The sequence below is a fragment of the Diplodia seriata genome, assembly GCF_021436955.1.
Source record: "Diplodia seriata strain FDS-637 chromosome Unknown scaffold_2, whole genome shotgun sequence".
NCBI classification, from domain to species: Eukaryota; Fungi; Ascomycota; class Dothideomycetes; order Botryosphaeriales; family Botryosphaeriaceae; genus Diplodia; species Diplodia seriata.
The window spans coordinates 3,223,731-3,247,692 of NW_027117309.1; the positions used below are offsets into that span (position 1 = coordinate 3,223,731).

Below are 23,962 nucleotides of genomic sequence, written 5' to 3' on the forward strand. Positions count from 1 at the left end.
GCCAGGTACGTCCAAGCACGACAGCTCTGACACGGTCTATGGCCGTCATGGCACCTTTCTCGCTTCGGTGGCTGCCTTGTCCCTTCTGACAGTCACGTCGCATCACTGGCTTCACCGGTCACACAACACCATTACTCTCCACCGGTCCCAAGTCATCTCTCGTCAGATTCCGGCTCCTCGTCAACAGGAGCTTGGCTTTTCTGATCATGGCACTCGCGTCACAGTAAGGGATCTATTCGGCAGTATGCCGGTGCGTGTAAAGCAGCGTGCCACCATGCTCGAAGACCGGGGCGAGCAAGAGCGCCAGTGGGAGTCTCTCAAGAAGTTCGTCACAGGGTTGCTGCTAGCTTGGCAGCATCCAGTATCTTTTCGTCTCCGAGATGCCGAAAGCGGCAGATCTTTAGTTCTAAATGCCAATCGTAAGCAACCTGTCTCGCTGACAGAGAAGCTTCCCAACGAGATGAAAATAAACGGCCCACTTCGTCCGTTCATCGCTATGCTATCGCAAGCATCCTACACCACGCCAGATGAGTGGAGTTCATGGGTACCTGCATCAGCGTCCACGCACTCTGTATCAATCAAGGGCGCCATTTCTGTGAAGCCTGCGCCCAGCAGATCTGCACAGTTCCTATCCGTTGGCATCAAGCCGATATTCTCTGATGAGGGCCACAACGAGCTTTTCGACGAGATCAACCGCCTGTTCAACAACTCCAGCTTTGGTGTTGTTGAAGACGAACATGAGCTTGACGAAAGAGAAAAAGAACGCCGTTCACATGATAAGCGGTACAAAGTAGATGGACCAACAAATCAACAACTCCGAGGTGGGCGAAAAGGGGTCGACAGATGGCCCAAATTCTGCTTGCACATTCGACTCGCGGATGCTAGTGGGAATGAAGACGACGTGCTCAGCTCGGAGTCTCGACTTCATTCCATCCTAGAGGTGCTCCGAGCCGTAATAACTCAATGGCTTCAAGTTAACCACTTTAGACCACGCCTTCGTCCACCCAGAAAGGTAGCGAGTCGGCCAGAATCCGTTTCAAGCCGTGCTTCAACTCCCGCATCGCAGGGACATGATGAGTTGCAGTCACAATCTCGGCACGGTGGATCCACTAGGGAACTGGCGGAAACAGTGCTACTCAAAGGGCAAAAGCGGAAAAGGCCAAGCGATAACCCAAGCAGAGCTACTACTAGCCACAAGCCGGACGATGTGGACGTACCAAGTGATTGGAGCAAAATCAAGAGCGGGAAGTCGTCATTTTATGAGAGCATTTGGGGTTCAAAGAGGTTATCAACGGCATCTACACCTCAAACTACACCAGCTACTTTTAGAGAGCTCGGATCGGCCCGAGCCTCGACAGGCCGAAGTGGAACTGCTTCCACGTTCTTTCAGGCAGACCCTGTCATGCCAGGTGACCTCGCGTCACTCCGCCCCTCGTTCTCAAGTCCACCGCAAGAGATGGACATTCCTGAGGATGAACATGCACCAGAGACAAATCACAACCCACCTGCAGGATCGGGACTAGATCCTTCAATGAAGTGGACGGACCCTCACAGCAAAGAAACTTACACGATCAATTCTCGTACGGGAACTGTTATCAACCAAGATGGGCGCCGATCTAAAACCGTATCGTCTGAACCCTCGAGAGCTCCGGCAAGTATCTCAACGGCATTCAACAAACCTCTAAGCTTGTCGCGAAAAGTTGCGAGCGCACCGGGTGAGGATGGTGGAAGGGCATGGCTGGGGGAGTTTCTGGCTGGGTGGGACAACCCCGTTTTCCGCGCACAAGCTCCAGCTATACCTCAAATCAGCTTGCCTGGGTTTAGCAACGAAGTAAACGGTCTCCTTCACGGCCGTGGCGAGCACTGTTCCCACGAGGACATCAAGAAGGCATTTTCTGAATATTCTGCACTTGGAGAATACAAGCTTTCGAAGGAAGCACTAAGTACAGCCAAAGTGGTGGCCCAGGTCGACAGGAAGTTTATTCTGGCAGTCATGAAGGCGACGAGTGCAACGGCCAGGACAATGCACGAACGTGCGACATCTCAGCACAAGCAGTTGCTCGTCATAATCGACCAGCATGCCGCCGATGAGCGTTGCCGGGTCGAGGAGCTGTACGCTGAGCTGTGTTTACCCAACTCATCTGCAGAGGGAAAGGAATGCCGTTCCAACCACAGTCACATGTCACGCATCAAGACAAGCGTCATGGCAAACGCGCTTTACTTTGAGGTCTCGGCCCAGGAAGCACGCCTGCTGGAGACGTACGGGGGTTTCTTTGCCGATTGGGGCGTCGTATACGACCTCAACAAATCAGGAAGCAGGCACATTCTCGTCGTGAAGACGCTCCCACCAGGAGTGGCCGAGCGGTGCCAGGCTGATCCCAAGCTGCTACTCTCGTTCCTTCGCTCCGAGGCGTGGAAGCTAGCGGAGGAGCGGACGCGAGCACCGGCGGCGGCCGCAGCAGGAACAGCCAAAGGGCGCACAAGCAAACCCGCAGGAACGGACCACGGATCGATGGGCACCCCGGCGACGGCGGAGGAGCCGCATTCCTCATCGCCGTCCTGGCCCGCGCAGATCGGCTCGTGCCCGCGGGGCATTCTGGAGCTGCTCAACTCGCGGGCATGCCGAAGCGCCGTCATGTTCAACGACGAGCTGCCGCGGGCGGGGTGCGAGGAGCTCGTCGCGCGGCTCGCCGGGTGCGCGTTCCCGTTCCAGTGCGCGCACGGCAGGCCGAGCATGGTGCCGTTGGTCGAGCTGGGTGCAGCCAGCGGCGGCGTGGCGGCGTCGACGGCGTGGACGGCCGCGGCGACGGCGGCGGCGCAGCGTCACCTCGCTCGCGGGAAAGACCAGACCGCCATGGACCCTGGGGGTGATGTGGCCGGGGGCCTGGGGGTCTTTGGTGCTGGAGGGTCTGTTGGTGCGGCAGACGGACAGCCGCCTGACGAGGAGAAAAGCGGGTTTGTGGAGGCATTTAGACGCTGGCGTCAGAGACCACCCGGGGCGGATGCGCTGTAGGATAGCTGTATGGCCAATTGCAGTGATTTACATCTGACGCTGCCGTTCTGCAGCATTGACTGGCGCGCGACATGCTAATTGGGCAATTGGTGATTTGCGGGGGTCGATTCTTCACAGCGCAGCCGCAGACGTGGGTGGTGCATGGAGAGGGATGCGGCAGCACACGAGGGGCTGCAGCGATACCCAGCACGGGGAACGCAGGAAAAGCAGGACACCAGCAGCAAGCGTGGTTAGCGGACTCGCCGGCGTCGACGGGACGATCAGTTAGCAGCTAGCGCGCCCTGGGCCGGGCGCGGGCGTGCGGCCAGGGTGCGATTGGATGGGGGAGCCAGCGCCATCAGGGTGGGAAGATCCGCACCACGACTGCAGGCCTTCCGCACGTCGGCGTATTTTGGCAGGCCTAATTAGGCCGGAGGCGGCGGGCGTGTGGAGTTAGAATGGTGGAGAGTCGGGCTGCTTGGCTGCGTGCGGACTGCGGGATATACAAATGCGGATGGGGCGGCAAACAACCCAGGGAAGGAAGGGAAAAAGGTTGGCGGAGCAGCAGGCCCGAAGCACGCAGTAGAAGAGCGGTGGACGGGCGAAACGCTGCGTTGTGAGCGATGGAAGCGGGCATGAGTGGAGAGCGCGTCAAGCTGGCATCAGCGAGCGCCCTTCCGGCGGGACGTGGACGGGCAGAAGCGCGGGCGCTGCTGCCCTAGCACGGGCTGGAGACAAGCTTTCGTGAGATTGAGCGGCGAGACGGAAGCAGTGTGAGATGGGGCCGTGGATGCCTGGGCGGTGCGGACGGCGGCATAATGATCAAGCGTCGCAGCGAGACGCCGCGGGGCCACGGGATTCAGTTTCATGGTGTCGCAAACGCGCGTTTTGAGGGCCTGAGGCGATGACAGCTATCGCGACCCACTTATGATGACATGGCCGCCGAGCTGCGGCTGCGCTGGGCGCAGCGGCGCGGACGTGAGGTGGGAGCCCCGACCCCCGACCGATCGCGAAAGAATGCGGGCAGGCGGACAAACCAAACACCAGCCGCGGGCGCTGCGGCGTCGTGCCTGCGCGGCCGCATCGTTCCTGCGCCGCACGCAGAGCTGGCCGGCGTCAGAGAGTGCGCGTCTGCGTGGGGTGACGGGTGCTTCAGATTCCGCGGCGTGTTCTCGAAGAAGGCGCGAAGGCATCATCATCATCATCGCCCAGGGCGATTGGCCCCCGGCACCCCTGAGCCAATGGCGTGCCCCATCGCCGCGCACTACCGCCCGCATCCCTGTCCGCCGCCCAGCATCGGCCGCCCGAGGAGGCGCTGCTGGCCCTCAATCTCCAGCCTGCCTCTCATCCCTCCTCTCCCAAACCCTCCTGCACAGCTGCAGCTCCCCAGCACCACGACATCTGTTCGTTCAAGCACCAGCACTCCGCCCTCGCACCTGTTTGCACGCCCTTTTCTCTTCTGCAGCACGCCGGACTGCTCTATTTGTCCCGCTGCCTTTGCGCGCTTGCGCCCTAATCCCCGAGCTTTTCCGTTTTCTCCCGCTATCTGAGCTCGCACCGAGCCCTGCTTGAGGAGGGAGCTCTGTCCTCCACGCCGCTGCAGCACGTCCGCACGACCGCAGCTTGCCTGCCTGCCCACCGTGTTGGCCACGCCGCCCACCACCCACGCCCTGCACCAGCAACCGGCCCTTCTGTTCTCTCCACTCTTTGGCGATCTGCGCCCGGCAACTTTAATATCTGAGCTCCCACTTGCCCCCCCCTAACGTGCGCGCTGCCGAGACATCGTCACCGCTTTGCGACACCCAACGTCGCGTCGCGCAATCACCACACCCGCGCCTTCCATCCCACCCTCTACGCCCTCCACCGCTCCTCACGCATTCAGATGACCGTTGCATCACGGTCGCAACCCCCTCCTCCGCCATGCAGTCGATGTTCCGCCTACCATGGAGCACCGAGAACCCCGCTATGGACAAGGCCCAGTTTGCCCAGCTCCAAAAGCAACGCCCTGTTGTCGACATCCCGCTGCTGAGCAAGCTGAAGCGGAAGCGGACTGACAGCCCGGAGCCTTGCCCGCCCTCTTACGCCCCGCAGCACGTCACGAAGAAGTGGAAGTACGCGAACGGCAGCGAGGTGCGTCCTGTGGTTGAGATAGGGAAGCCTGATCGACCAGTGTTGGATGCACCCACTCCGGCGCCTGCACCCGCAGCCTTGCCACGTGTGAAGAGCTCGGAGAAGGCCAGCGACGCGTCTGCACCCGCAATGGAGGCGAGGCCGCGGGACGTCAAGCTGGAGGACGCGGACCCGGCGGCTGCGCTCAACGCGTCTCCGAGCTCGCAGCCAAGCGCCACGACTCAGGAGGAGCGGCAGGCATCATCGGCAACTTCGGTCGAGGTTGATCCGACCGCGTATACGCCGGTCCAGCAAGCGATCGAGACGCACTTCAACCAGGAAATCCTGCTCAAGCACAACGAGCTTCGTTTGATCGAGCAGGAGCTTGCCAAGTGCCAGATCGCATTGGAGCAGGTTCGTCGCTGTCAGCTGATTCCGTATCCTGGAACGGATGCGGCGTCGACAGACGTCAGTTGCGGCGTGGGTCCTGCGCTGCAGCCTCGGCACGGCTTCACGACGCCCGAGCAGCCTGCGCCCTGGGGCGTGACGGAAGGCCCGTACAGTCGCCACTACGCGAAGTGGCTCATTCCGGATCCCAAGTTCGACTCGGTGCCGGTTGCGAGCTTGCAAGCCGGTGGCCGCTCGCACGCAGGCCTATCCGAAGGACGCGCGACTCGGGGAAGTCTAGCCGAGCTTCCGATGGCTGGAAAATCGCGTTCGTCACGTGCTTCCGCAGGATCCAAGCTCCAGGCACTGGGCGACCCGTCGGCTCCTAAGATCGATCCCTTGCTGCACAAGCGTTCGACCGACGGCAAGTGGGTGCGCCTATTCTGCCACCACCCCGACTGCCGGCATAGCAACTTTTCCAACACCCAAGGCTTCCTCAACCACTGCCGCATCAAGCACAACCAGAAGTTTGAGAGCCACGACCAGGCTGCCGTCGAGTGCGGTATTCCGGTTGACGTCAACGAGCTGGGTGTCGTGTTGCCCAACAGCGAAACCACTCCTTCGACCCCTGCCACCGGTGCTGCACCGAACCTGAACGGACCCTTCGTCCACCCTCTTATCAAGTCCAATCCTCCCACAAAGTCGAAGCCTCTTCCTCCGCGCGCATTACCGAAGAAGGACTCCTCCGCCTCCTCCGAGAATGTGCAGACTCCGGATGCGAAGCCTAAAGCACCAAGCACGTCTTTCGTTCCCTCACCGCAAACGCCAGCTTTGAACGCTCTGCTGCAGAAGCAAGGTTTTGCCGGTGACCTGAACAAGCTCGTCGATTTTGCACGGACGAAGGTTGATCTGACCGACATGGAAACCGAAGAGAGTGATGAAGATGCCGAGCAATCTCCGGTTGCCGCACCCAAGTCTACCGCTACCGTCAAGAAGACTCCCTCTGACGCAACCCCTCGCGGCCCGCCCTTGAGCCGTCTACCGGCTCGGGGTGGTATGGCGCCGGCCTCCCTCGCAACCACGGGTCTGCATCCCGCTCCTGGCGCCCCGCCTCGGTTACAGCACAGCAACAGTTCCGCTAGCAGTGCCGCTGGTGGCAATCTGGAGTCCCCCACCATGGAGCTTAGCCCGCACACTCTGGATTCGGCACCGGGACTTGTTACGGATCACGAGGATGATGACGACGACGAGGAAGACGGCGGCAGCGTGGCCATGCGGGATGAGGACTACGGGGACGACAATGTTGTTGTTGAAGATGGCAGTGACGTTGAGAGGGACACGAGGAGAGCGAAAAGTGTTGAGGGTTTTGTGCCCAAAGCTGGCGGCTCGTCGAGGAAGTGAAGCATTTTTTTTGAAAGAAAAGCAAGAAAAACAACAAAAAGAAAGAGACTTGGCTTATTCTTTGCCGAACGAAACTTCACAAAAAGAACAAAGGCTTGCCCAAAGCACCACTTATTCTCTACGTGTCTGATTAATTTCTTGCCCGGATGAGTTGGAGATGCGTCATCGCGCACGCTCCATCTCTCTCTCATTTTAATACCTCTCTCCTCGTCGCTTCAGCGCTCTTCCGTTTCGAGGAAGAGCGATTTCTTGAGCCTCTTGGTTTTCAATTCTCTCCTGTCCGAGTCTCGTACGGATGCCTTGTTTTTGTTTATGTTCCTCTTGAGGGGAACGGGAAAAGTAAACTCGGAACGAGGCTGTTCTTTGCAGGTCTTCGCGCGGTGTGAAAGATTGGGAAAAGCTGGTTGTTTTCCTAAGCGTTGTTTTTGTTGTACAGAAGAAGGGTGGGTGGTGGCCTTTGTCATGCGTACTTGTTATGAGTCTCCGTTGTCTCCTTTTTGCGTTCGGAACATATCACCCCCTGTCGCGTTGTATGGTTATGACGTTTCTGCTTTTGTTACGAACTTGAAAAGACTAAACCTCTCTACTCTCTTGCTTTATTGTTTTTTGTCGTTTTTGTTTTTGTTTCCGCACGCTGCTCTACACGTACATCTTTACCTACACTCTCCCTGCCTTTTGTCCAATATCCCCCCTCCTCTCAATGCTCTTCTTGCCCCGGCGCCCTGGAAACGGGTGGGGGTTTCGAGAAGGCTTGTGGTGCGAGGAGTGTGGGTTGGGCCAGACAGGAGGGCGGAGGTTCTCTTCCTTGTCCTTTTACCTTCACCTCCTTCCTCGTCCGCATTCTCGCTTTTTCCCGTGTATCCATACGTGTGGTGTGTTTCTTGTTGTTTTGTCAAGCGTTGGCGTCGGGGGAAAAGGAACGGTTGCGCGTGCGAGTATGGATTGACAGAAAGAAAAAGTGGCTAGGTTGTAGGTGGGATGGAAGAGAAGACGTACCTGTGTACAGAGTGTGACGGGGCTGAAGATGTGATGATTATGGTATGGACAGACGGATAGCTGGTTGATTGGCGGGATGGAACGGGATTCAGATGGGATGATGGACACGGATTTCATTGTTAAACTTCTTACTTTTTTTACTTCTCTTACCTCTCTTCTCTTCTCTTGTTGAGACCCGAATATACAGATATCTCTTATCTTTTCTCTCCCGTCCTCCTAGGACAACATGAGTCGGGATTCTTAATGTACGGTTCCGTTGAGTGAGTTACTTGGAAGATAGAATTATGCCAATGCTGGACGGAGGTTTTTGGAGGGCTGCTGGGCTGCTTTCCTGGCTTCTGACTAGTTTGGCTTTTGAGTTTGCATGGGTAGGTAGGATAGACTTTAAGACATGACAAGATTGATTTTTTCTCCGACGCGTTAGCATATCCGCTCTTAGCGGTGGTGATGAATTTTTTATCTGTTCTTTGGCCTGGTGAATAGTGCCGCTCCGTTTGAATTCGATGATCAGACCATCCGCCGGAACTGCTTTTGGGAGCTCTCGTTGGTGGGAGACCTCACAAGTCTCCAAATGTCAGAGTTCTTGGTGTGCCATGGTCTCATCTTTTGTGCAGAACTTGGAGACATAGCGCCAACGCCACGCGAGCCACTTGCACCCAGGACGAGAGCAGCAATCTGCAAGTTTGAATCACTCATGGTGCACGCCGTGTGAAGCATCTTTGCACTGCATGTTGTGGTTTGGGAGGCAATGGCCACGACTCTTGCACGGAAGCGATCGCGGGCTGCAGAGCTTCCTTACTTGTCATTGGTCAGCTTTGTGGCAGTGTCGGGCCTGGGTTCGTCACAAGAAATAAGCGCGCTTGTCAAGGCGCATTATCATTTCAGGTGTCAAGATCGCTTCCCGTGCCCGGAAATTGGCGGATCCCTGCGTATGCCCTTCCAACTCCAAGCGCAGGATAGAGGGCGGCCCCGGCTAAGCTCGAACGGGCATGGTCTGTCTCCCTCTACGTTCTCGTCTCGACTGCTTTGGATCTCGACGCAACGTCATCAACTTTTGATGCACCATCGGTGACATTCATAGAAGCTCACATCTTGAGCGATTCGACGCTGAGCGTTATGGACCGTTCACCTGAGCTTTCAGACACGCCGCTTTCCACCTGCCTGACCTTGGTCCGCGTCTGCGAGAATCTGCTGCCGGGCAGGGAAGGGCAACCGCCACCGACATCCTGCAGCGGGGAAAATTGGGGCGGACGTGCCGGCGGGCGAGCGCGCGGCGGGGAGTAGGAAGCGCGTACAATGTTTTACTTGGCGAATTATTGGCCTGAGGGCCGGATTGTGGGTCGATGAGCTTTGGCCGGTTCTCGGGGGATTCGGATGGGGTGTGGGCTGGTTGAGAGGCGTAGTAGGGTGGATCTGTGGTTGGAGGGTGTCGCTGACTCTGGGATGATGAATTATGCCGTCACGAGTTGCACGCATGGTGGCTGACGCGACTGAGGCCAGCAATGTTTGCCGGGGAAAAAGAGAAAAGGAGGCTAATGCTTGATGATGACGAACTCAGTTTCGGTAATGAAAGTAACACGACAGATGACGATTATGGATCAGCAAAGACCGCATGGTGACGATACTCTGTTATTGGAATTTTGCTCAGGAACATTTCCAGCGCCAGCGTACCATCTTCTCTTCTAAGGAAGACATACTCGATTATCGATCGTAGACAGAAAAGGTACCTTCAGTCCGGAAGAGCCAGTCGGAAAAGACTTAAAACATCTGCCAGTTCTGGCTTTCCATGAATGAAGAAGTGGCTCGTGAACAAGCCGACAAAGGCTTCTATAACGTAAGGGGAACAACACCGCCTTGTAGCCATAGCTTTAATTAGTTACTATGGGAATCTACCGGAGATTGGCTCTAAAGAAAGAATCGGGGGTTTTTGTGTGACATTTTTCGGCAAAGCAGACATAGAATCAAATTTTCAACCATTAATGAGATAATTAAAAGGTAACCAAGTGATAAATAATTTGGCGTATCTAAACAGGTCTTTACAATAAAATGGCTCATACCAATAGTCAAAGCTCTCCTACACCGACGTTGAGTGAGACCAACTAAAGTATTTTGTACAAATATCAAGTTACAGATTGGACTCACTCGAGCTTCGTCGGTAGATTTCGGAACAAGCCACCACATGATGCTGAAATAGGTGGCGGTGTTGACCCCGTGGCAAGCACTATGCGGTGCATTGGTATTTCGCTTCTCAGAAGTAAGCTGCAAGAGGCACTCAACTTGCCCATAGCCTTGCTTCACGTCTGGGGTGTACCTCAGATATAATATAAAGCTCCGTGGTGGATGTTGTTTAACCAGCATAGAATTGACACTTGTGAAGAACCCGCCTTTCAAAAGGACAAGTTCACTTTGTGGCCTTGTCTTTGGCTGTATGTGAAGTCTTCTTACCGCAGGCTGGCGAGGTGCGGTGGCCCCCGAGAACGAATTCATGGTGTTAATGATGTTGAGCAGCAATAAATTTTGATTATGCTCCTCGTTATTCTACAGTGCTAAAGCGGATTGTCATATATGCTGATACTTGACGCAGGTCGGCACTGCAAGGCATTTAGCCGTGAGTGAGTACGTGTGTATACATAGTATACATTGGTTTTCTACTCCAAGCCTCATAATCTATGGTAGCATATTTTCGGATAGAGACTGAGGCTATCTTGAGAGACTATACTATTGGATGAAGTGGGGTCTACACCGATGACATCAGTGTGAATGACAACGTATTAAGCATGAAGCGCACACTGTCTTCCCCCAGCTGATCACTGAGTGTTTAGCTGCTGGCACTTGGTCTTTGGCTCGAAAACTTGGTCACGCCAACGAGTGGCTTTCCGCGATCACAAGCGGTCTTCTTGGGATGGGCTTTCTCATTCAGACAACAGCAACAGCCTCTTTCGTTTCACTGCGCTGAGGCCAGACGGAGCCTTTCTGTCGACAACCGCTTTCGATATCTCTTACTGGTGGAACCCATCATTTGAGCATGTTGGAGACGGTCCCCATCATTGCTAAGCTCAATTCAATATTGTGCAAGACAATGCGAGGAAGCTTTAGTTGACTGAGCGACGCAAGGAGAGTGGTGGGATGGAGTTGATATATCGGAGCGCGACGCACACAGTGGCCCAGTAGTCGACCCAGTAGTCGTCCCCATAGGCGGCGCCCGACCAGATGAGAAGGCTCAGTTTTGGAGAAGCGCGGATCATATCGAAATCGAGGGGCCGTTTATATTTGAGGCCCGAACCCAGTCAAGCTCCGATACAGCTTTTGGTCTCGTGAGTGTCGTGGTCAGTGCCACATCGAGTACGATTTTGTCCATGAGCTCAGTAGCTTCTCATGTGACAGCGAAGGCTCTAGATCGACCTGTTGCTTGTGATGTTTTTTGAAGCCATAGAAACCCGGGATCAAATGGACGTTTACCATGATTTCGGTTCCCAACAATCGGGCGGAGCCAGCAGTGCAGGAACGAAGTCTGAGCGGTTCAGCTGAGGGTTTCAATGGTGTCCTTCTTATTGGCAGATGTGAGTAATGTGGCAACGGTTATAATTTGTGTGATGCAATAGCATGGCTGCTGCTTGAATGCGGTCTGCTCATGGGTGGTTTGATGCCCTGTGGTCAGTGCAGCATTCAAGCATGCACATATTGTCTTTTACAGTAAAGACATTCATCATTGACTTCACCGACCTTGCTGCTCCAGTGACGTTCCCCAAAAGCGGGGGCGATGACAGTGTTGATCTGCGATGGTTGGCGCTCGCCAGCATCATGAAACGACGATCGCACATGATCATCGAATACGTGAAACTGCACATCGCCATGATTTGAAACCCGTTGATCAGTCCTCAATATATGCACATATATGTGTAGGATTGGCATAGGGAAGTGCACGATCATCCTTTTCATCAAGACCTGGACCGCCGGAACGAGTCTTGGTCGCTGGTCGTCTGAGCTTGAACATCCACTCCGGGACCCCGGGATGGATTGGAAAGGTGACCGCTAGCAGGAAGCAGGTTGAACGTAATTCAACCAAGCGTACTGGAAATGGGTGTCGCACGGCATGCCAGCATGAGTCTCGAGCGGATGCTCAGGTGCCGCCGAGCAGCCCCCATTCAAACTCAAGTGAGGCCGCGCCAATCTGCATGTGAAGCACCCGATTGGCTGACTGCCCCCGTCACAAGACGCTTTCTCTGAGGTCATGTAAGCTTTAACACGGGTTTGTTTCCATTTGTGCCACTGCCTGTCACCGTTTGAGTGGCAAAGTCAGCGGCACCTCGGTCTTCAGTGTCGCTGCCGTGTAACACGTGCCGGTGTACGCATGAGCAACTGCTCCGGTGGCTGGATATCCAGACTACCTATCGAACACTTTTCCACCGTTTCCGTAAATACCGTATTCGGTGAAGATATCTCTGGCACACAAGTGGAAAAAGACGCAACTCCCAAAGCTGTCAATAGCGAATTGGACTCGTGCGTCTTCGTTCCGCGGCCTCGATAGCAACCCAGCTTTCCTAATGCGTCTTCATGACCTATTTCCCCAGCAAACTGACATAATCATGCTTACCATGGAAAAATAAAGCACCCCGCCGTGAACCGAAGACGCTGCGTAGCCTCATCACTCTTGCACGCTCGTCCGCACCACTGCATCTATCATACCCGTACGAAGTGGGCGAAGCCGTAAGGCTTGGCCGAGGTCGAGCCGCAAGTACGTGTCTTCACTAATCGCTGTTCTACAAGCAAGGGAGGACAGGGATCTAATCTCTCACACTGAGCCCAGTATTGGCGGGTTGTTGGAGGACTATTGGGAGCGTGGTCGGACTGTATTTATAGTCGACGGGGCGGGAAGCCGTGGATGGAAGTGAATTGTGAAGTCGAGGTCAGGTGGTGCCGTATCAAATGAGCAATGTGAATCGTTGATGGGGGATTCAGCTACATAGGTTTTTCTGAGAGGACGATGCCACAGAGACGGTTGAGTCATAGCGCCAGAAGGAATGGTTGATGGTTTTTCTGTTTGTTCCGCTGCTGGATTGGCATTGAGGATGAAATGTTCTGAAGGTTTGCGGGATCGGATAGTACGCTCTACATCCCCGATGCTCAACGCAGCAACAGAGCAAATGCCTGCTACACATCCTGCAGTGAAATATTGTCGAAGACGAGGCTGTCAGTTATTGGCGTAGGTCAGTTGGAGTTTTAACATGGTAGACCTCGTACAAAAGGAGTTACGTCCGGTCGTCGTCCGTCTCTCACTCCACAACCCCACCTCGCCTCAGGCCTCCTTTGCGGTGTTCCCCACCAATGCCACCAACGCTAAAGCGATATCGGCACGATGGGCGGGGCGCGGCATCGTATCGGTATCTCACGACACTATCGGGGCCGCTGTCCATCTACTTCAAACCGTCTGTCAAGCCACCGGAAGATATAAAGAAGACAAAATCAAGGCAGAAATTTTTCAGATGCAGGGCGGTTCATTGAGAATACGAAATCGAGGCCAGAATGTTCTCTCGCCATGGAGAGATTGTAGTCAGAAGTACTTCTGGTCGTTTCCAGTTTCCTTTGGATTGCGGATTCATAGATCCGTAGCTCAAGACTGATGCGGGCCGCGGTCCGTTGATACACGTCCGGTCATTGAACTGCTGGGTGGGCTATGAAGCGCTTATATGCGCCAGTCGTCAAAATAGAGTGGACGCAGGCCAACACAAAGCCAGGTCCTCACCCTGGAGCGGTCAAGGGAACAAGCCGTCGACGAAGGAAGGCGAAGCAAATAGTTTGTTGCTGCGCCTCTCCTACCAAAAAAAGGATCATGGCCAAGCGACACCGCTTCTTTCTACGAACACCTACCAGTGTACGCAGTAGCAAGCGCGCGTATGAGCTCATGATCTTCTTCTACGATCCGCATCGCCAGAGCTGGTGGGCGCATTCTAGAACCATCTACGGTGGAGGGGACAGGGAACAGGGAGGGGGAGGGGTTCTGCGGCACGGATCGCTCTCATCATGGCCGCATCTTTCCCGGTCACCTTCTGCGAACGGTGAAGGAGGAGGGGCGGTTGTTGAGAGCCCCTGTGGCTAATCCCGATCATACGCATCCGCCGCCAAGGGGAAGGAAAAGAATAATACCCCTCCTTCCTTCCACGGCGGCGCAGTCAAGCCACACGGCAAAGCGGAAATTTGCCCCGGCTGGGTTGACGATGACGAAATGATTGTGGCTTTCGGACGATACGAAGAAAGCGTGCAGGGCGGTAGCGATAACGAGGTAGGGCGGGGGTATGCGAAGAGTACGAGTACAATAAAGTCGGGTGGGCGACTAGCGAATAGGACAAAGGCATTATATTACGCCGAAATGCGCCTGGGCCGCTTTTCTGCTCCAGGTACGCAGGCACTTGCCGCTGGTTCGCTCCACTTGTACACGAGTTGTATAGATCCGGAGCTGCGATATTAGGGGCCCCGCTAAAAGAAGGCTGAGGATTTTTTTCACGCGCGGACTAGGCGACAAAAGTGGTCGGCAGAGTCATCGCCGGCGGAGCGGTCTGAAAAGGAGGCATCCAGACATATTCCAGAAGACGAATGGTCGTAGTGCACCGGTGAGACTACGTGCGACGACACCAATCAGCGCAAAATTGAGGGCTGGAAATCAGCCAGACAAGGCAGGAAATTGGTGAAGGAGCCGCTGCCACGCTGCGAGCGCCAGCACAGAGTCTTGGATTTGGCTCTGAAATAAGGTTCGGACATTGGCTGATAGCGCGTGGCGTCCGGTGCTCGGCAGGCGTCGCGAGAGAAGCCGGCTATTTTGCCGCATTTCGGTCGGAACGCAGTCAGTCAAGGCCGTCGGCGGTCCTGAGTGCGCTCTCTGTCGGGGACCGCCAAGCGTGTTGTTGAATGACACAGCGGCGAGTCTCGACTGAGGCGACTGGGCGCTTGGACGCTCACTGCGCAGCTGGGGGGACTGTGTCGTCTGGAAAACGAGGACGATGGCCAGTGCTGCGGGAGGTGCCACGGCGTTGGCGCTGGCACTGGCACCGGCGGCGGAAGAAGGCGACAAGGCACCCGCGCTTTCTGCACACGTCGCCCATCACCCCATCACCCATCGCCGATGATCCGCGCCGGCTCCGGGAGGCCCAGTGCTGTCCGGCCACGGCCGCAATAACGGTGCTCGCCATGGCCGCGGCGTCATCTTTATCCTCGGAGATTTGTGGTGGGAAGGCGAGCATGCCGGCGCTCGGGCGCAGGCAGCTGTCTTTCCAGCATGGTGAAACACCACCCTGCTCCAGCCATCTCCAAACCACCGCCGCGGCCCGCTGACCGCCACCGCGCACAGAGCCGGCAGGCAATGTGCCACGGCAGCGTCGCATCACCGCCTGCGCCATCGTACAGCGCCGCCTGCAGGTACGGAACTCGCCCACGCCGCTCCCCAACACGCCTTGCATGCTCTCGTGCTGACGATTTGCCGCCAGATTGACGGATCGCCCGGCGCGTCATCGCATCAGCGGCCACCACGCGGCCAACAGCCAGCCAAGAGCCGGCCGACAAACGAGATTGACCTGATGAGATAAGGAAACAGGCCGGCCGGGATGCAGCAGCGCCGTGTGCGGGGGCCGCGATCAGCGGCGCAGCATGGCCAAGGTCGTCCGATGCGACTCAGGAGACGGAGCAAACACCACCAACGAGCCCCCGCGCCGACGGGCAAGACGACGGCGTGCGGAAACAGGCGAGCTGCCGACCGCGCCAGTCAGTCGTATGCGCGCTCTTCGGGTGCCTCTTCGGGTGCCTGCGCGACACCACCGCCGCCAACGCCGGCCAGCTCGGGCGCCGTCGGCCAATGTGCACGCCGGCCTTGCGGACGGTGGTGAGCTGCAAGCGCCGCGCTTCGCGACGACATTGGCGCCGCTGCAGGTACGGGCTGCGGTAGGCTGGGATGCTGGGGGGCGCCGGCTAGGGCGAGGCCGAGTGGCGCGGTGATTGGGCCGTGCCTGGCGGCGCGCGTGGGTGGCCCCTGTCGATAGGCCTGTTCCTGGAGATCCATCTGAAATTGCACCAGGAGGGTCCACGGCCGCAGCCTGCCGCCCAAGCCATCCGCGAGGCCTTCAAAACTGTCGCCTTCTCCCCGCCTCTCCACCCTTTGCTTTGCCTTGCACCGAGCCTCTCGCTTTCGACACTCGTTCACCGTCTCTCAGAGACACTTACTTTCCTTACTTCCCATCGCTCTTTCTGGGAATATCGGCTTCTGCGGAATTGACTTCTGCACTCCCACGACCAATCACTCCTCCAGAACGCTCAGTCCTCAGTCGCCTCTTCTAGCGCAGCTTCGACCATGCAGCTCACCGGTGCTCTTTTCCTGGCTTCGGCCGCCGTCGCCGCCGCCTCGGTCCAGGCTCCCCACCACTTCGAGCGCAGGCAGTATGCCAACGGCACCGCGTCCGTTGACGCCGCCGCCGTGACCCCCGCCGAGATGACCACCTCGACCGTGTATGCTACCCAGCTGCACACCATCACCTCGTGCGCTCCCGAGGTCACCGACTGCCCCGCTCGCTCCGGCACTCCCGCCGTCGTCACCAGCGTCGTCGCCGTCAGCACCACCGTGTGCCCCGTCACCGCTGCCCAGACCCCGGCTGGCGAGGCCCCCGCTGGCACTCCCGTCCCCGCTGTCTCCTCGGCCGTCGAGGGCGCCACCGTTGGCGAGACTCCTGCTGGTGTTCCCACCCCGGCCTACGAGACTCCCGCTGGCATCCCTACCCCGGCCGGCGAGACTCCCGCTGGCGTTCCTACTCCCGCTGGCGAGTCTCCTGCTGGCATCCCCACCCCTTCCAGCGAGGCCCCCGCTGGCACCCCCACCCCCGCCGCCTCTTCTGGCGTCGAGGGCGCCACTCAGGCTCCCTACCCTACTCCTGAGTCCCCGGTCTCCGCTGCCGCTGTGCCCTCTGTTCCCCTCGGCACTGGCTCCCCAGCCCAGCCCAGCTCCGCCAGCGATGTCCAGGCTGAGTCCGCCCCCGCTGGCCAGACCCCCACCGTTGTCACCAAGACCAGCGACTCTACTCTGACCTACACTCTGGGCACTGGTGCCTCGACCACTGTCGTTACCACCACCGTCAAGAAGACCAGCTACGAGACCCTGTACTCGGTGAGTTTATTCCGCTCCAAACCCAATAGATGCGCAGCAGCTAACCCGATTTCAGACTGTCTACGCCACGAAGTCGACCCCGGCCGCTGTTAACGCTGCCGCTGTCTCCTCTTCCGCCGGCCTCAGCACCATCTCCTCCACCTCCACCACCACCAAGTACAAGACCGTCTACCCCGTCACCCCCACTGGCTCTGGCGAGGTTTCCGCCGAGACTGCCGATGCCGATCTCTCCGGCACCTGCGCTCCCAAGACCGTCACTGTCACTGAGGCCGCCAAGACCGTCACTGTGGTACGTAGACATGAGCACTGAATTTGGCCAGCCTTTACTGATTGCTTTTAGACCGCCGCTGCCACCGCTGATGTCCAGGACGCCGCTGCCACCTCCTCGGCTCCCATGACTACCAGCACTGTCTACACCACCATGCTCCACACCACCACCAGCGCCGGCAAGGAGCACGTCGTCACCAAGACGGTTGCTCTGTACACGACTGTGTGCCCTGTCACGGCGACTGCCACCCCCACCGCCCACTCTGTTGCTCCCCTCCAGTCCAGCTACAGCGCCTTCTACCCCACCCCGGGATCCCAGGACGTTGATGCCGCCGCTGTCAGCACCCCCTGTGCCAGCACCGGCTTCGTCACCGTCAAGGGCGCCGCCGCCCCCAGCGGCTTCCGCCTCCCGGCTAAGAAGTACTAAGCTACTTCTGACGGCTGCCAAACCCTCACTGTGCAAAGTATGAAGAGAGCGTACATACATTCCACATAAAGGCGCTGGACCGTTTTTGGACATGAACGAGGAGAGAGAAAGGGCTGGAGCTTGGGAGTCAAGAATCACTTTTTTTACTTGCGTTTTGTTTTACGTTTAATCGCTGGTCGGTGTTGCAACCGGACCGCGGCTCGGTGAGCCCGACCGATTTTGAACTATTCACTTCTTCAACGAACCATCTGCTGTCAAGCTACTCGTAACTCGATAGAATCTCAGGGTTCCTCCCAATCGTCTTTACCGCCTTTTTTTTCTTTTTCTCGACTATCAAGCCCTCTCCCTTTCTTTCTCCCTGTTCTCAAAAAAGAGACTGGTGGGAAAGTTTGCATTGTGTTTATTGTCTTGTTTTGCGCATTGTAGATCTATACCCTTCATCCGTGTACTCTTCATCAGAGTCACTGTTTTGTGCTTTTCCTTTTTGTTTTATTTGCCATGATGAAGTTACGGAGACTGGAGCCCCTCAAACCGAGCGACTGAGCTTTTTCCCTTTTACTTGTCATTACAAACAACAGCATCTCAAGGTCGCATTGGGCGCTCCTCAAAGGTCGGCGTCGATTTTTCTTTCCTATCATTTCCTTTGTTTGCAGCGGTTTCCGCACCCCTCTAGTCATAACTGTACAATACCCCTCCCTGCACACCACAAGCGTACTTCCCTTTTTCTTTCTTTGTTCCCTTTTTCTTTTTGGACACTACTTGGGACTGGCTTCCTCGAAAGCGAAGAAAAGAGCTGGGAAGGAAGGAATGGGGGGAAGGAGGAGCAGGAAGGATTATTTCGAAACAGGGGGGGCCTGCGGTGAAGAACAATTACTATGCCGCTAGCTAGCTAGGATGGAAGAGAGAAAGAAAGAGAGACCCCCGTCTTTGACGGAGGATTTTTATCCCCAGATTTCAAGTCCCGCTTTGGCTTCTGATGGTGATGATGAGTGTTCGTGATCCGGCCCATTGATGGTGTAGTAGTAGTCAGTAGCTCGAAGCGTCGGTCGGCTCTTTCGCTGATCTGCCGTACCCGGCGGCGGAAAGAAGGCTCTATGAATAGATTCAGAAAAGCCGCTACGTACAGAAGCAGCGACGGCGATGGTAGCTGCGCCGGTGCGGCGGCATCTAAACATCAAGCGCGCCAGACGGAGAAACACCGGCGACGGCGCTTTGTATTGGTGAGTGCGATTTGGAGCGAAGGATCATTTGGGGGCGTTTGTCATTTGTTAGTGCTTTGTTGGCTGAGAATTACCGACCGGATGGACTAGGCATTCGTTCCTTCGTAAGCGTGCGCCACCATGGTTGGGGCTATCACAACACCTGTGTTTCTGTTTCGGTTTCGTCGCCTGCTTCATTCAGGGTGACAATAGCACTTTTCATCCAGCCCGCGTACTGCTCTCGCGGGGCTTTGTCGCCAAGTTTCGTGCGGTCTAGACTTCTCTCCCTCCCTCTCCCTTACCTTCCAAGCCTTTTCATCTTCTATTTTTAATTACATGTGATGAGAGAGGTGAGCGGAGCAGCGGAAGCATCTCCACGCAAAAACCATCTGGGCTCCGCCCGCGCGCGCCGGCCCCCGGGCCCCCCCCCCCCCCCCCCCCCCCCCCCCCCCCCCCCGGTGTTTTGGTTTGAGCATCCGCTCCGTGGAGAGAGAGATACGGGGTGATGGGGAAGACCGAAAACAGAAGCCAGTGTCGCAGATGTATTGAGATTGAAACGAACCACCTTCTTGTTTTAATCCTCCGGTCCGTGCACGCACCACCGCCGCCCAACTACGGATGGCATGGAAAAAAGGCTAATAAGAGGTTTGGGGGTTTGGCGGGGGTGTTCCTTGCTGGAACGTTGGCGGGGTGGTAGGTAGTCAGAGGATTTGGGGCTTGGTGGGTGGCCTGGGTGTTTGCGCGTGGCAGGGATAGGTGGGTGGCGTTGTTTGGTGGAGAGTACTGCGGCGCCCGCACGCGGGGTGGAGATGGCTGGTGCGGAGTTTTTGGGTTGGGAAGGGGACTATATATTTTTGTTTCGTAGGGTCTCTTTCGGCTTCTTCTTCTTCTAATGCGCATCGTGCGGAGGCTGCGGGTGGGCGACATCTGCACCCACTCCGCGCTTCACTCCAATTTTATGGATAGACTCTACACTGGATGGCATAGTATGCTCCGCTTGGGAGATATTGTTGATCATCTGTCTTAACAATGGGGAAGGTAATTGTCGTGTCATTATGATGAAGCTCATCATTTCCGCAAGTGTAGGGGCGAAGACAATACTGAATACAGCCGTTGTGCCGGATCGGTGCCATTGACTTGACGGGCAAACCTCCAACACCGGTACCATCAAGTATACCTAATTTCACAAAGAAGTCAACGGCTGGAGTTGGAAATCCCTCAGTAAACTACAAGCACCCAAGGTGTCGCCGTTCTGGCAGCTTTCCCCAATAATAAAAAAACACCTGCAAGACGTGTAGTCTCAAGGTGATTCCAAAACTCGGCGTTGAACCGGTTCGGTGAACACGAACTGCCGTCAATGATAGAAACTCTCGCCTCTTTCGCAAGATGATCCACAGACCACACATTTTGAGAGGAAGGTGGCCGCAACCGCAAAGTACACGGCTTCCAGCCGAACCGATCATAGTGTAGAGGTCTTGACTTCAACCACCGAAGGTCTTTTGTTCCGCGCCAGAGTTCCGTACTGATTAAAATTTTTGACCGTCTATTTTAAATGCTTCGTGAGAGTCTTTTCAAAATCTCGGACTGGCGCCATGAACCGCTGTGATGTGCAGTCTCGGGTGCATATGCAGTCCCGGAGTGGCGGGCACCACTGCTGACGTTTTGGAGATTATTAGTCCAGTGGTAACAGCATTGCCGGATGGCTGCTGCTAACTCTCGTTAAACCTTTCGCCTCCCATGGCTTGGTCGTCTTGTCTCAACTGTGGACGTGAATGCGTGGATTCACCATGCGAATGCAGAAAGCCTGGGTGAATCATACTTCCCTCGGCGCTTGGGCTGTGTGGGATTCCGGCCTCAAGGTCGGCACATATTCGAGGGATCTGGGACTGTGACCTAACCCTTGAGCACGATGGGACATCCCTGCTGAACATCGAGTGTTGGAGATGCATATATGCACGCTCCTCTGGTGTTCATGATATTATTGACCGTGGAGCCAATGAAACAAGAACTGGCCAAACGAGCTTCGCCCCAGCATCCACAAGTCCCCAAAGAAGTGTTGGTTTTGCCGGGGGCCACGTTACGAGTAGCCTGTAGATACACTGCGGCTTTCTCATGCATTGTCGAACGGCGACGAGGGAAAGCTCCTATACACAAAAGGAAGTGGCCGAGGCCGGTAGCATGGACCTCACCCTGTGATATTGAGGCCTAACACTATGGAGCCCCAGTCTGGGCCACTGCGCCCGTATCGGAGACGTGTGGCGGTCAGCCGCCGTCACGCGGACATACAGATGTGCAGGGACCCACACATGCCAATACCGGTGCTGTTCGCGTATTTACTTACCTTAAAACATGCACGGAAAGCGAGCAGTCATTTCGAAACTACGCCTTGTCAGAACTAAAGGTCAATTCGGGGCAAGAGAAGAAATTGGGTAGACGAATACACTCCTGTTGTCGTCTTCTTTGTGTGACCCGAGCATGTTTCTTCCCCTTCCCATGTTGCGGATATCACTCGGCACATAATGCTGCTACGCAGCATTGATAGAAAATTCCGACGTTCAACTCTCATTTAAAATCTCCAAGTGTTTCTGAAAAAAGAGACGAGTGTAAAAAAGTTCGTGTGGGTTCTCACCGAAAAGACACCGTTCAATAATCCGGTCTGTAGTTCTGAAGCTGGCAAGGATTCGGAAACACTTGAGCAGACGTTGTTCCCAGCTCTCAGCCTTTGTATACTGATCGAGCCATCCACCAGACAACAAGCGCCTACCACGAGTGGTGACTCAAGATTCTCATTCCTCTCTGACTATATATCAATCGGCTTGGGGGTGCTAAAGGTTGCGCTACTTTGTTATGTCCTTCGGAAGAGGTTTCCTTTGATGAAAGCAGAATAAACAAGATATACGAATACGTCACTGCTGGTGTTGCGCCGGCCGTTGCCTTTCACTGCGTTGAAATGCTTTCTTTGCTTAAGCGGATCTGCTCCGAGCTAGCCGGCGTGTGATGATGTCGTTTATCGGCATCGAGGTATTACGACGGCGTGCTTAATTATCAAAGAAATCACATGCTTCAGCATTTCCAAACTCTGATGCCTGCTGTTCCTCGATTGCACAATGATCAGATGGCGCCCAATTGAGGCCACTTGATGGAACAAAAACACCCGAGACTCGAAACCGGTGCGGCGTGAGCAAAGTGGAGCAGAGTTGATACAAAAATCAAGTATCCAGTCGACCTTCATCGAACAATTCAGTTATATACAGGCTCATATCTGTACGTCAATTCTACAACCATGCACACCCCATGTTCCTTCAACTTGCGACTCCCGTGTTTGGCTTGATGCATCGAGCCATGGCTTTTATCTCACCTACAGCATTTCTTCTTGTCCAAGGCATATCATGATGCCTAGATGCTGCGCCGCAGCTTCGTGGGTTGATGCTGACAAGGTCGAAGTCTGGTGTAACCGTCTTCGAAAAAGATCAAATGATCGTAAAAAACTGGAACGAGACAGTCCGGATGGTGATTGGATTCGTCTCAACGGACCAATACTCAAATCTGCTGCTGCAGGACTGGTGGTATCGTGTCATTGTCTTGGACAGCAAGAATGCATTTTTATGGGAAGCGATAGATGGTTCGCATGACGTGCAAATGCAGGCTGTGAGCCCAAAAGGGAAATGGAGTACGAAGCCCGCCACAAGTATTGGTGCCTTCTCCATTTCCAATATTTAACGCCGGCCAGAGCCATCGTGTTGACAAACTTGAATTTCTCGCTCGGTGGAGCAACGTACTCGTAATTCTTCCTTCGTGTTATAGTCACAGGCCAGACGCTTTCGATCATCATTTATCCATGATGGAGACCATTGTGAAGGTTTGATAAATGATCAAGCCATCTCTGCTTCATTCCGGAGAATAGCACAAAGCTGACGCTGACCTCTCCGACATATGATGGCCTGTAGCAGGCGCACACAGGAGAGCCGCAGTCATGTTTGTGCAGGTTGACACGCGCGAGTCGGCGAATGGCCATGGCCAACGTTTCGAATGAAACAGTGACACCAGTACGGACAGAAAGAAGAGTCCTCCGCAAAAAAGGGTTGAAATACTCGAAATGAGTACACTCCTGCACCAGCGGTGAGAGACTCGTTGCTGCGAGCGAAGTCCGCGCCGCGGCGCATGACGCACTACGACTATGCAGGCTCGGGGTCTATAAAACCCAAGCGGCATCAGCAAAGTCAGATAAATGGCGTCAATGCGTGGACATTGCGAGGATATGACCACGCTGGCTGGACTTCAGCGTCGACGAGAACGAAGACTGTCACTGTCTTCCCCCGTCACTCATTTCCTGACCAGAGACCGGGCCAATCGGCTTTCTCTGCACGATCTCACTGCGGTTGAGCATCGCCATGATGTGCAAGTTCGGCTGAGCAGCAGGTGGTCTTGCTGTTGAAGGCGGTGATGCTGAATAGACAATCAGGAGATGCCTATGGTCAGACTCAATTAGTTCACGACAATTAGTGAGTTGTCCGGGACACGGAGATTCACCCATTTCTTGAGCCTGCCTCAGACCTTCGACGCGCTGGAGCTGGCACCTTTGGAGCGTAAGTAGGGAAAATCATCCAGAAAAGGGTGTAATATAGCTTCAAGCGCCCAGCTGACTTCACACGGGGCGCAAGTCGCTTTCTGGGCCTGAAGTACGGTGGATAAAAGCGAGTGTACATCGTCATTTTCATTCTGCTGTTTGTGAAAGAGCTACGTGGATTCAAGATAAGTCCGCAAGCACAAAGCCTTATTTGACTTGCGTTTCCTTCCTCTGCCTCCATCACGATTGGAAAGGGTACACTTTCCTCCCGCTCTTTCCAATTTCTACTTACAGTATGCCAATGTGCTTGTAATTCCATTATCATGTCTACGTATTGATCAGCTTCATCACTGTGTTATCCAGCGCAGCATCATTTGGTGTTCTCGCTCAAAGTTCAATCCACCGCATGTAACTTCCCCCGAGCGTAAGATACATGAGCACAACACTCAATGAAGGCAAGTACTTCATCAAAGTA

General features: G+C 55.4%; 2 protein-coding genes across 2 annotated transcripts; both read left to right on the plus strand.

Moving 5' to 3' along the window:
• Positions 1-4,912: 4,912 nt before the first annotated feature.
• SLS55_002317 (uncharacterized protein) lies at positions 4,913-6,889 on the plus strand (the record flags this gene model as incomplete). Its single annotated transcript, XM_066773799.1, has 1 exon — positions 4,913-6,889. One exon carries the CDS (start codon positions 4,913-4,915, stop codon positions 6,887-6,889), a length of 1,977 nt encoding a protein of 658 aa, XP_066636366.1.
• A 9,331-nt stretch (positions 6,890-16,220) lies between these two features.
• On the plus strand, positions 16,221-17,721 carry SLS55_002318 (uncharacterized protein; the record flags this gene model as incomplete). The annotated part of the gene is made up of 3 exons (XM_066773800.1): positions 16,221-17,027; positions 17,083-17,316; positions 17,368-17,721. The coding sequence occupies 3 exons, from the start codon at positions 16,221-16,223 to the stop codon at positions 17,719-17,721; spliced, it is 1,395 nt and encodes a 464-aa protein (XP_066636367.1).
• Positions 17,722-23,962: the final 6,241 nt, after the last annotated feature.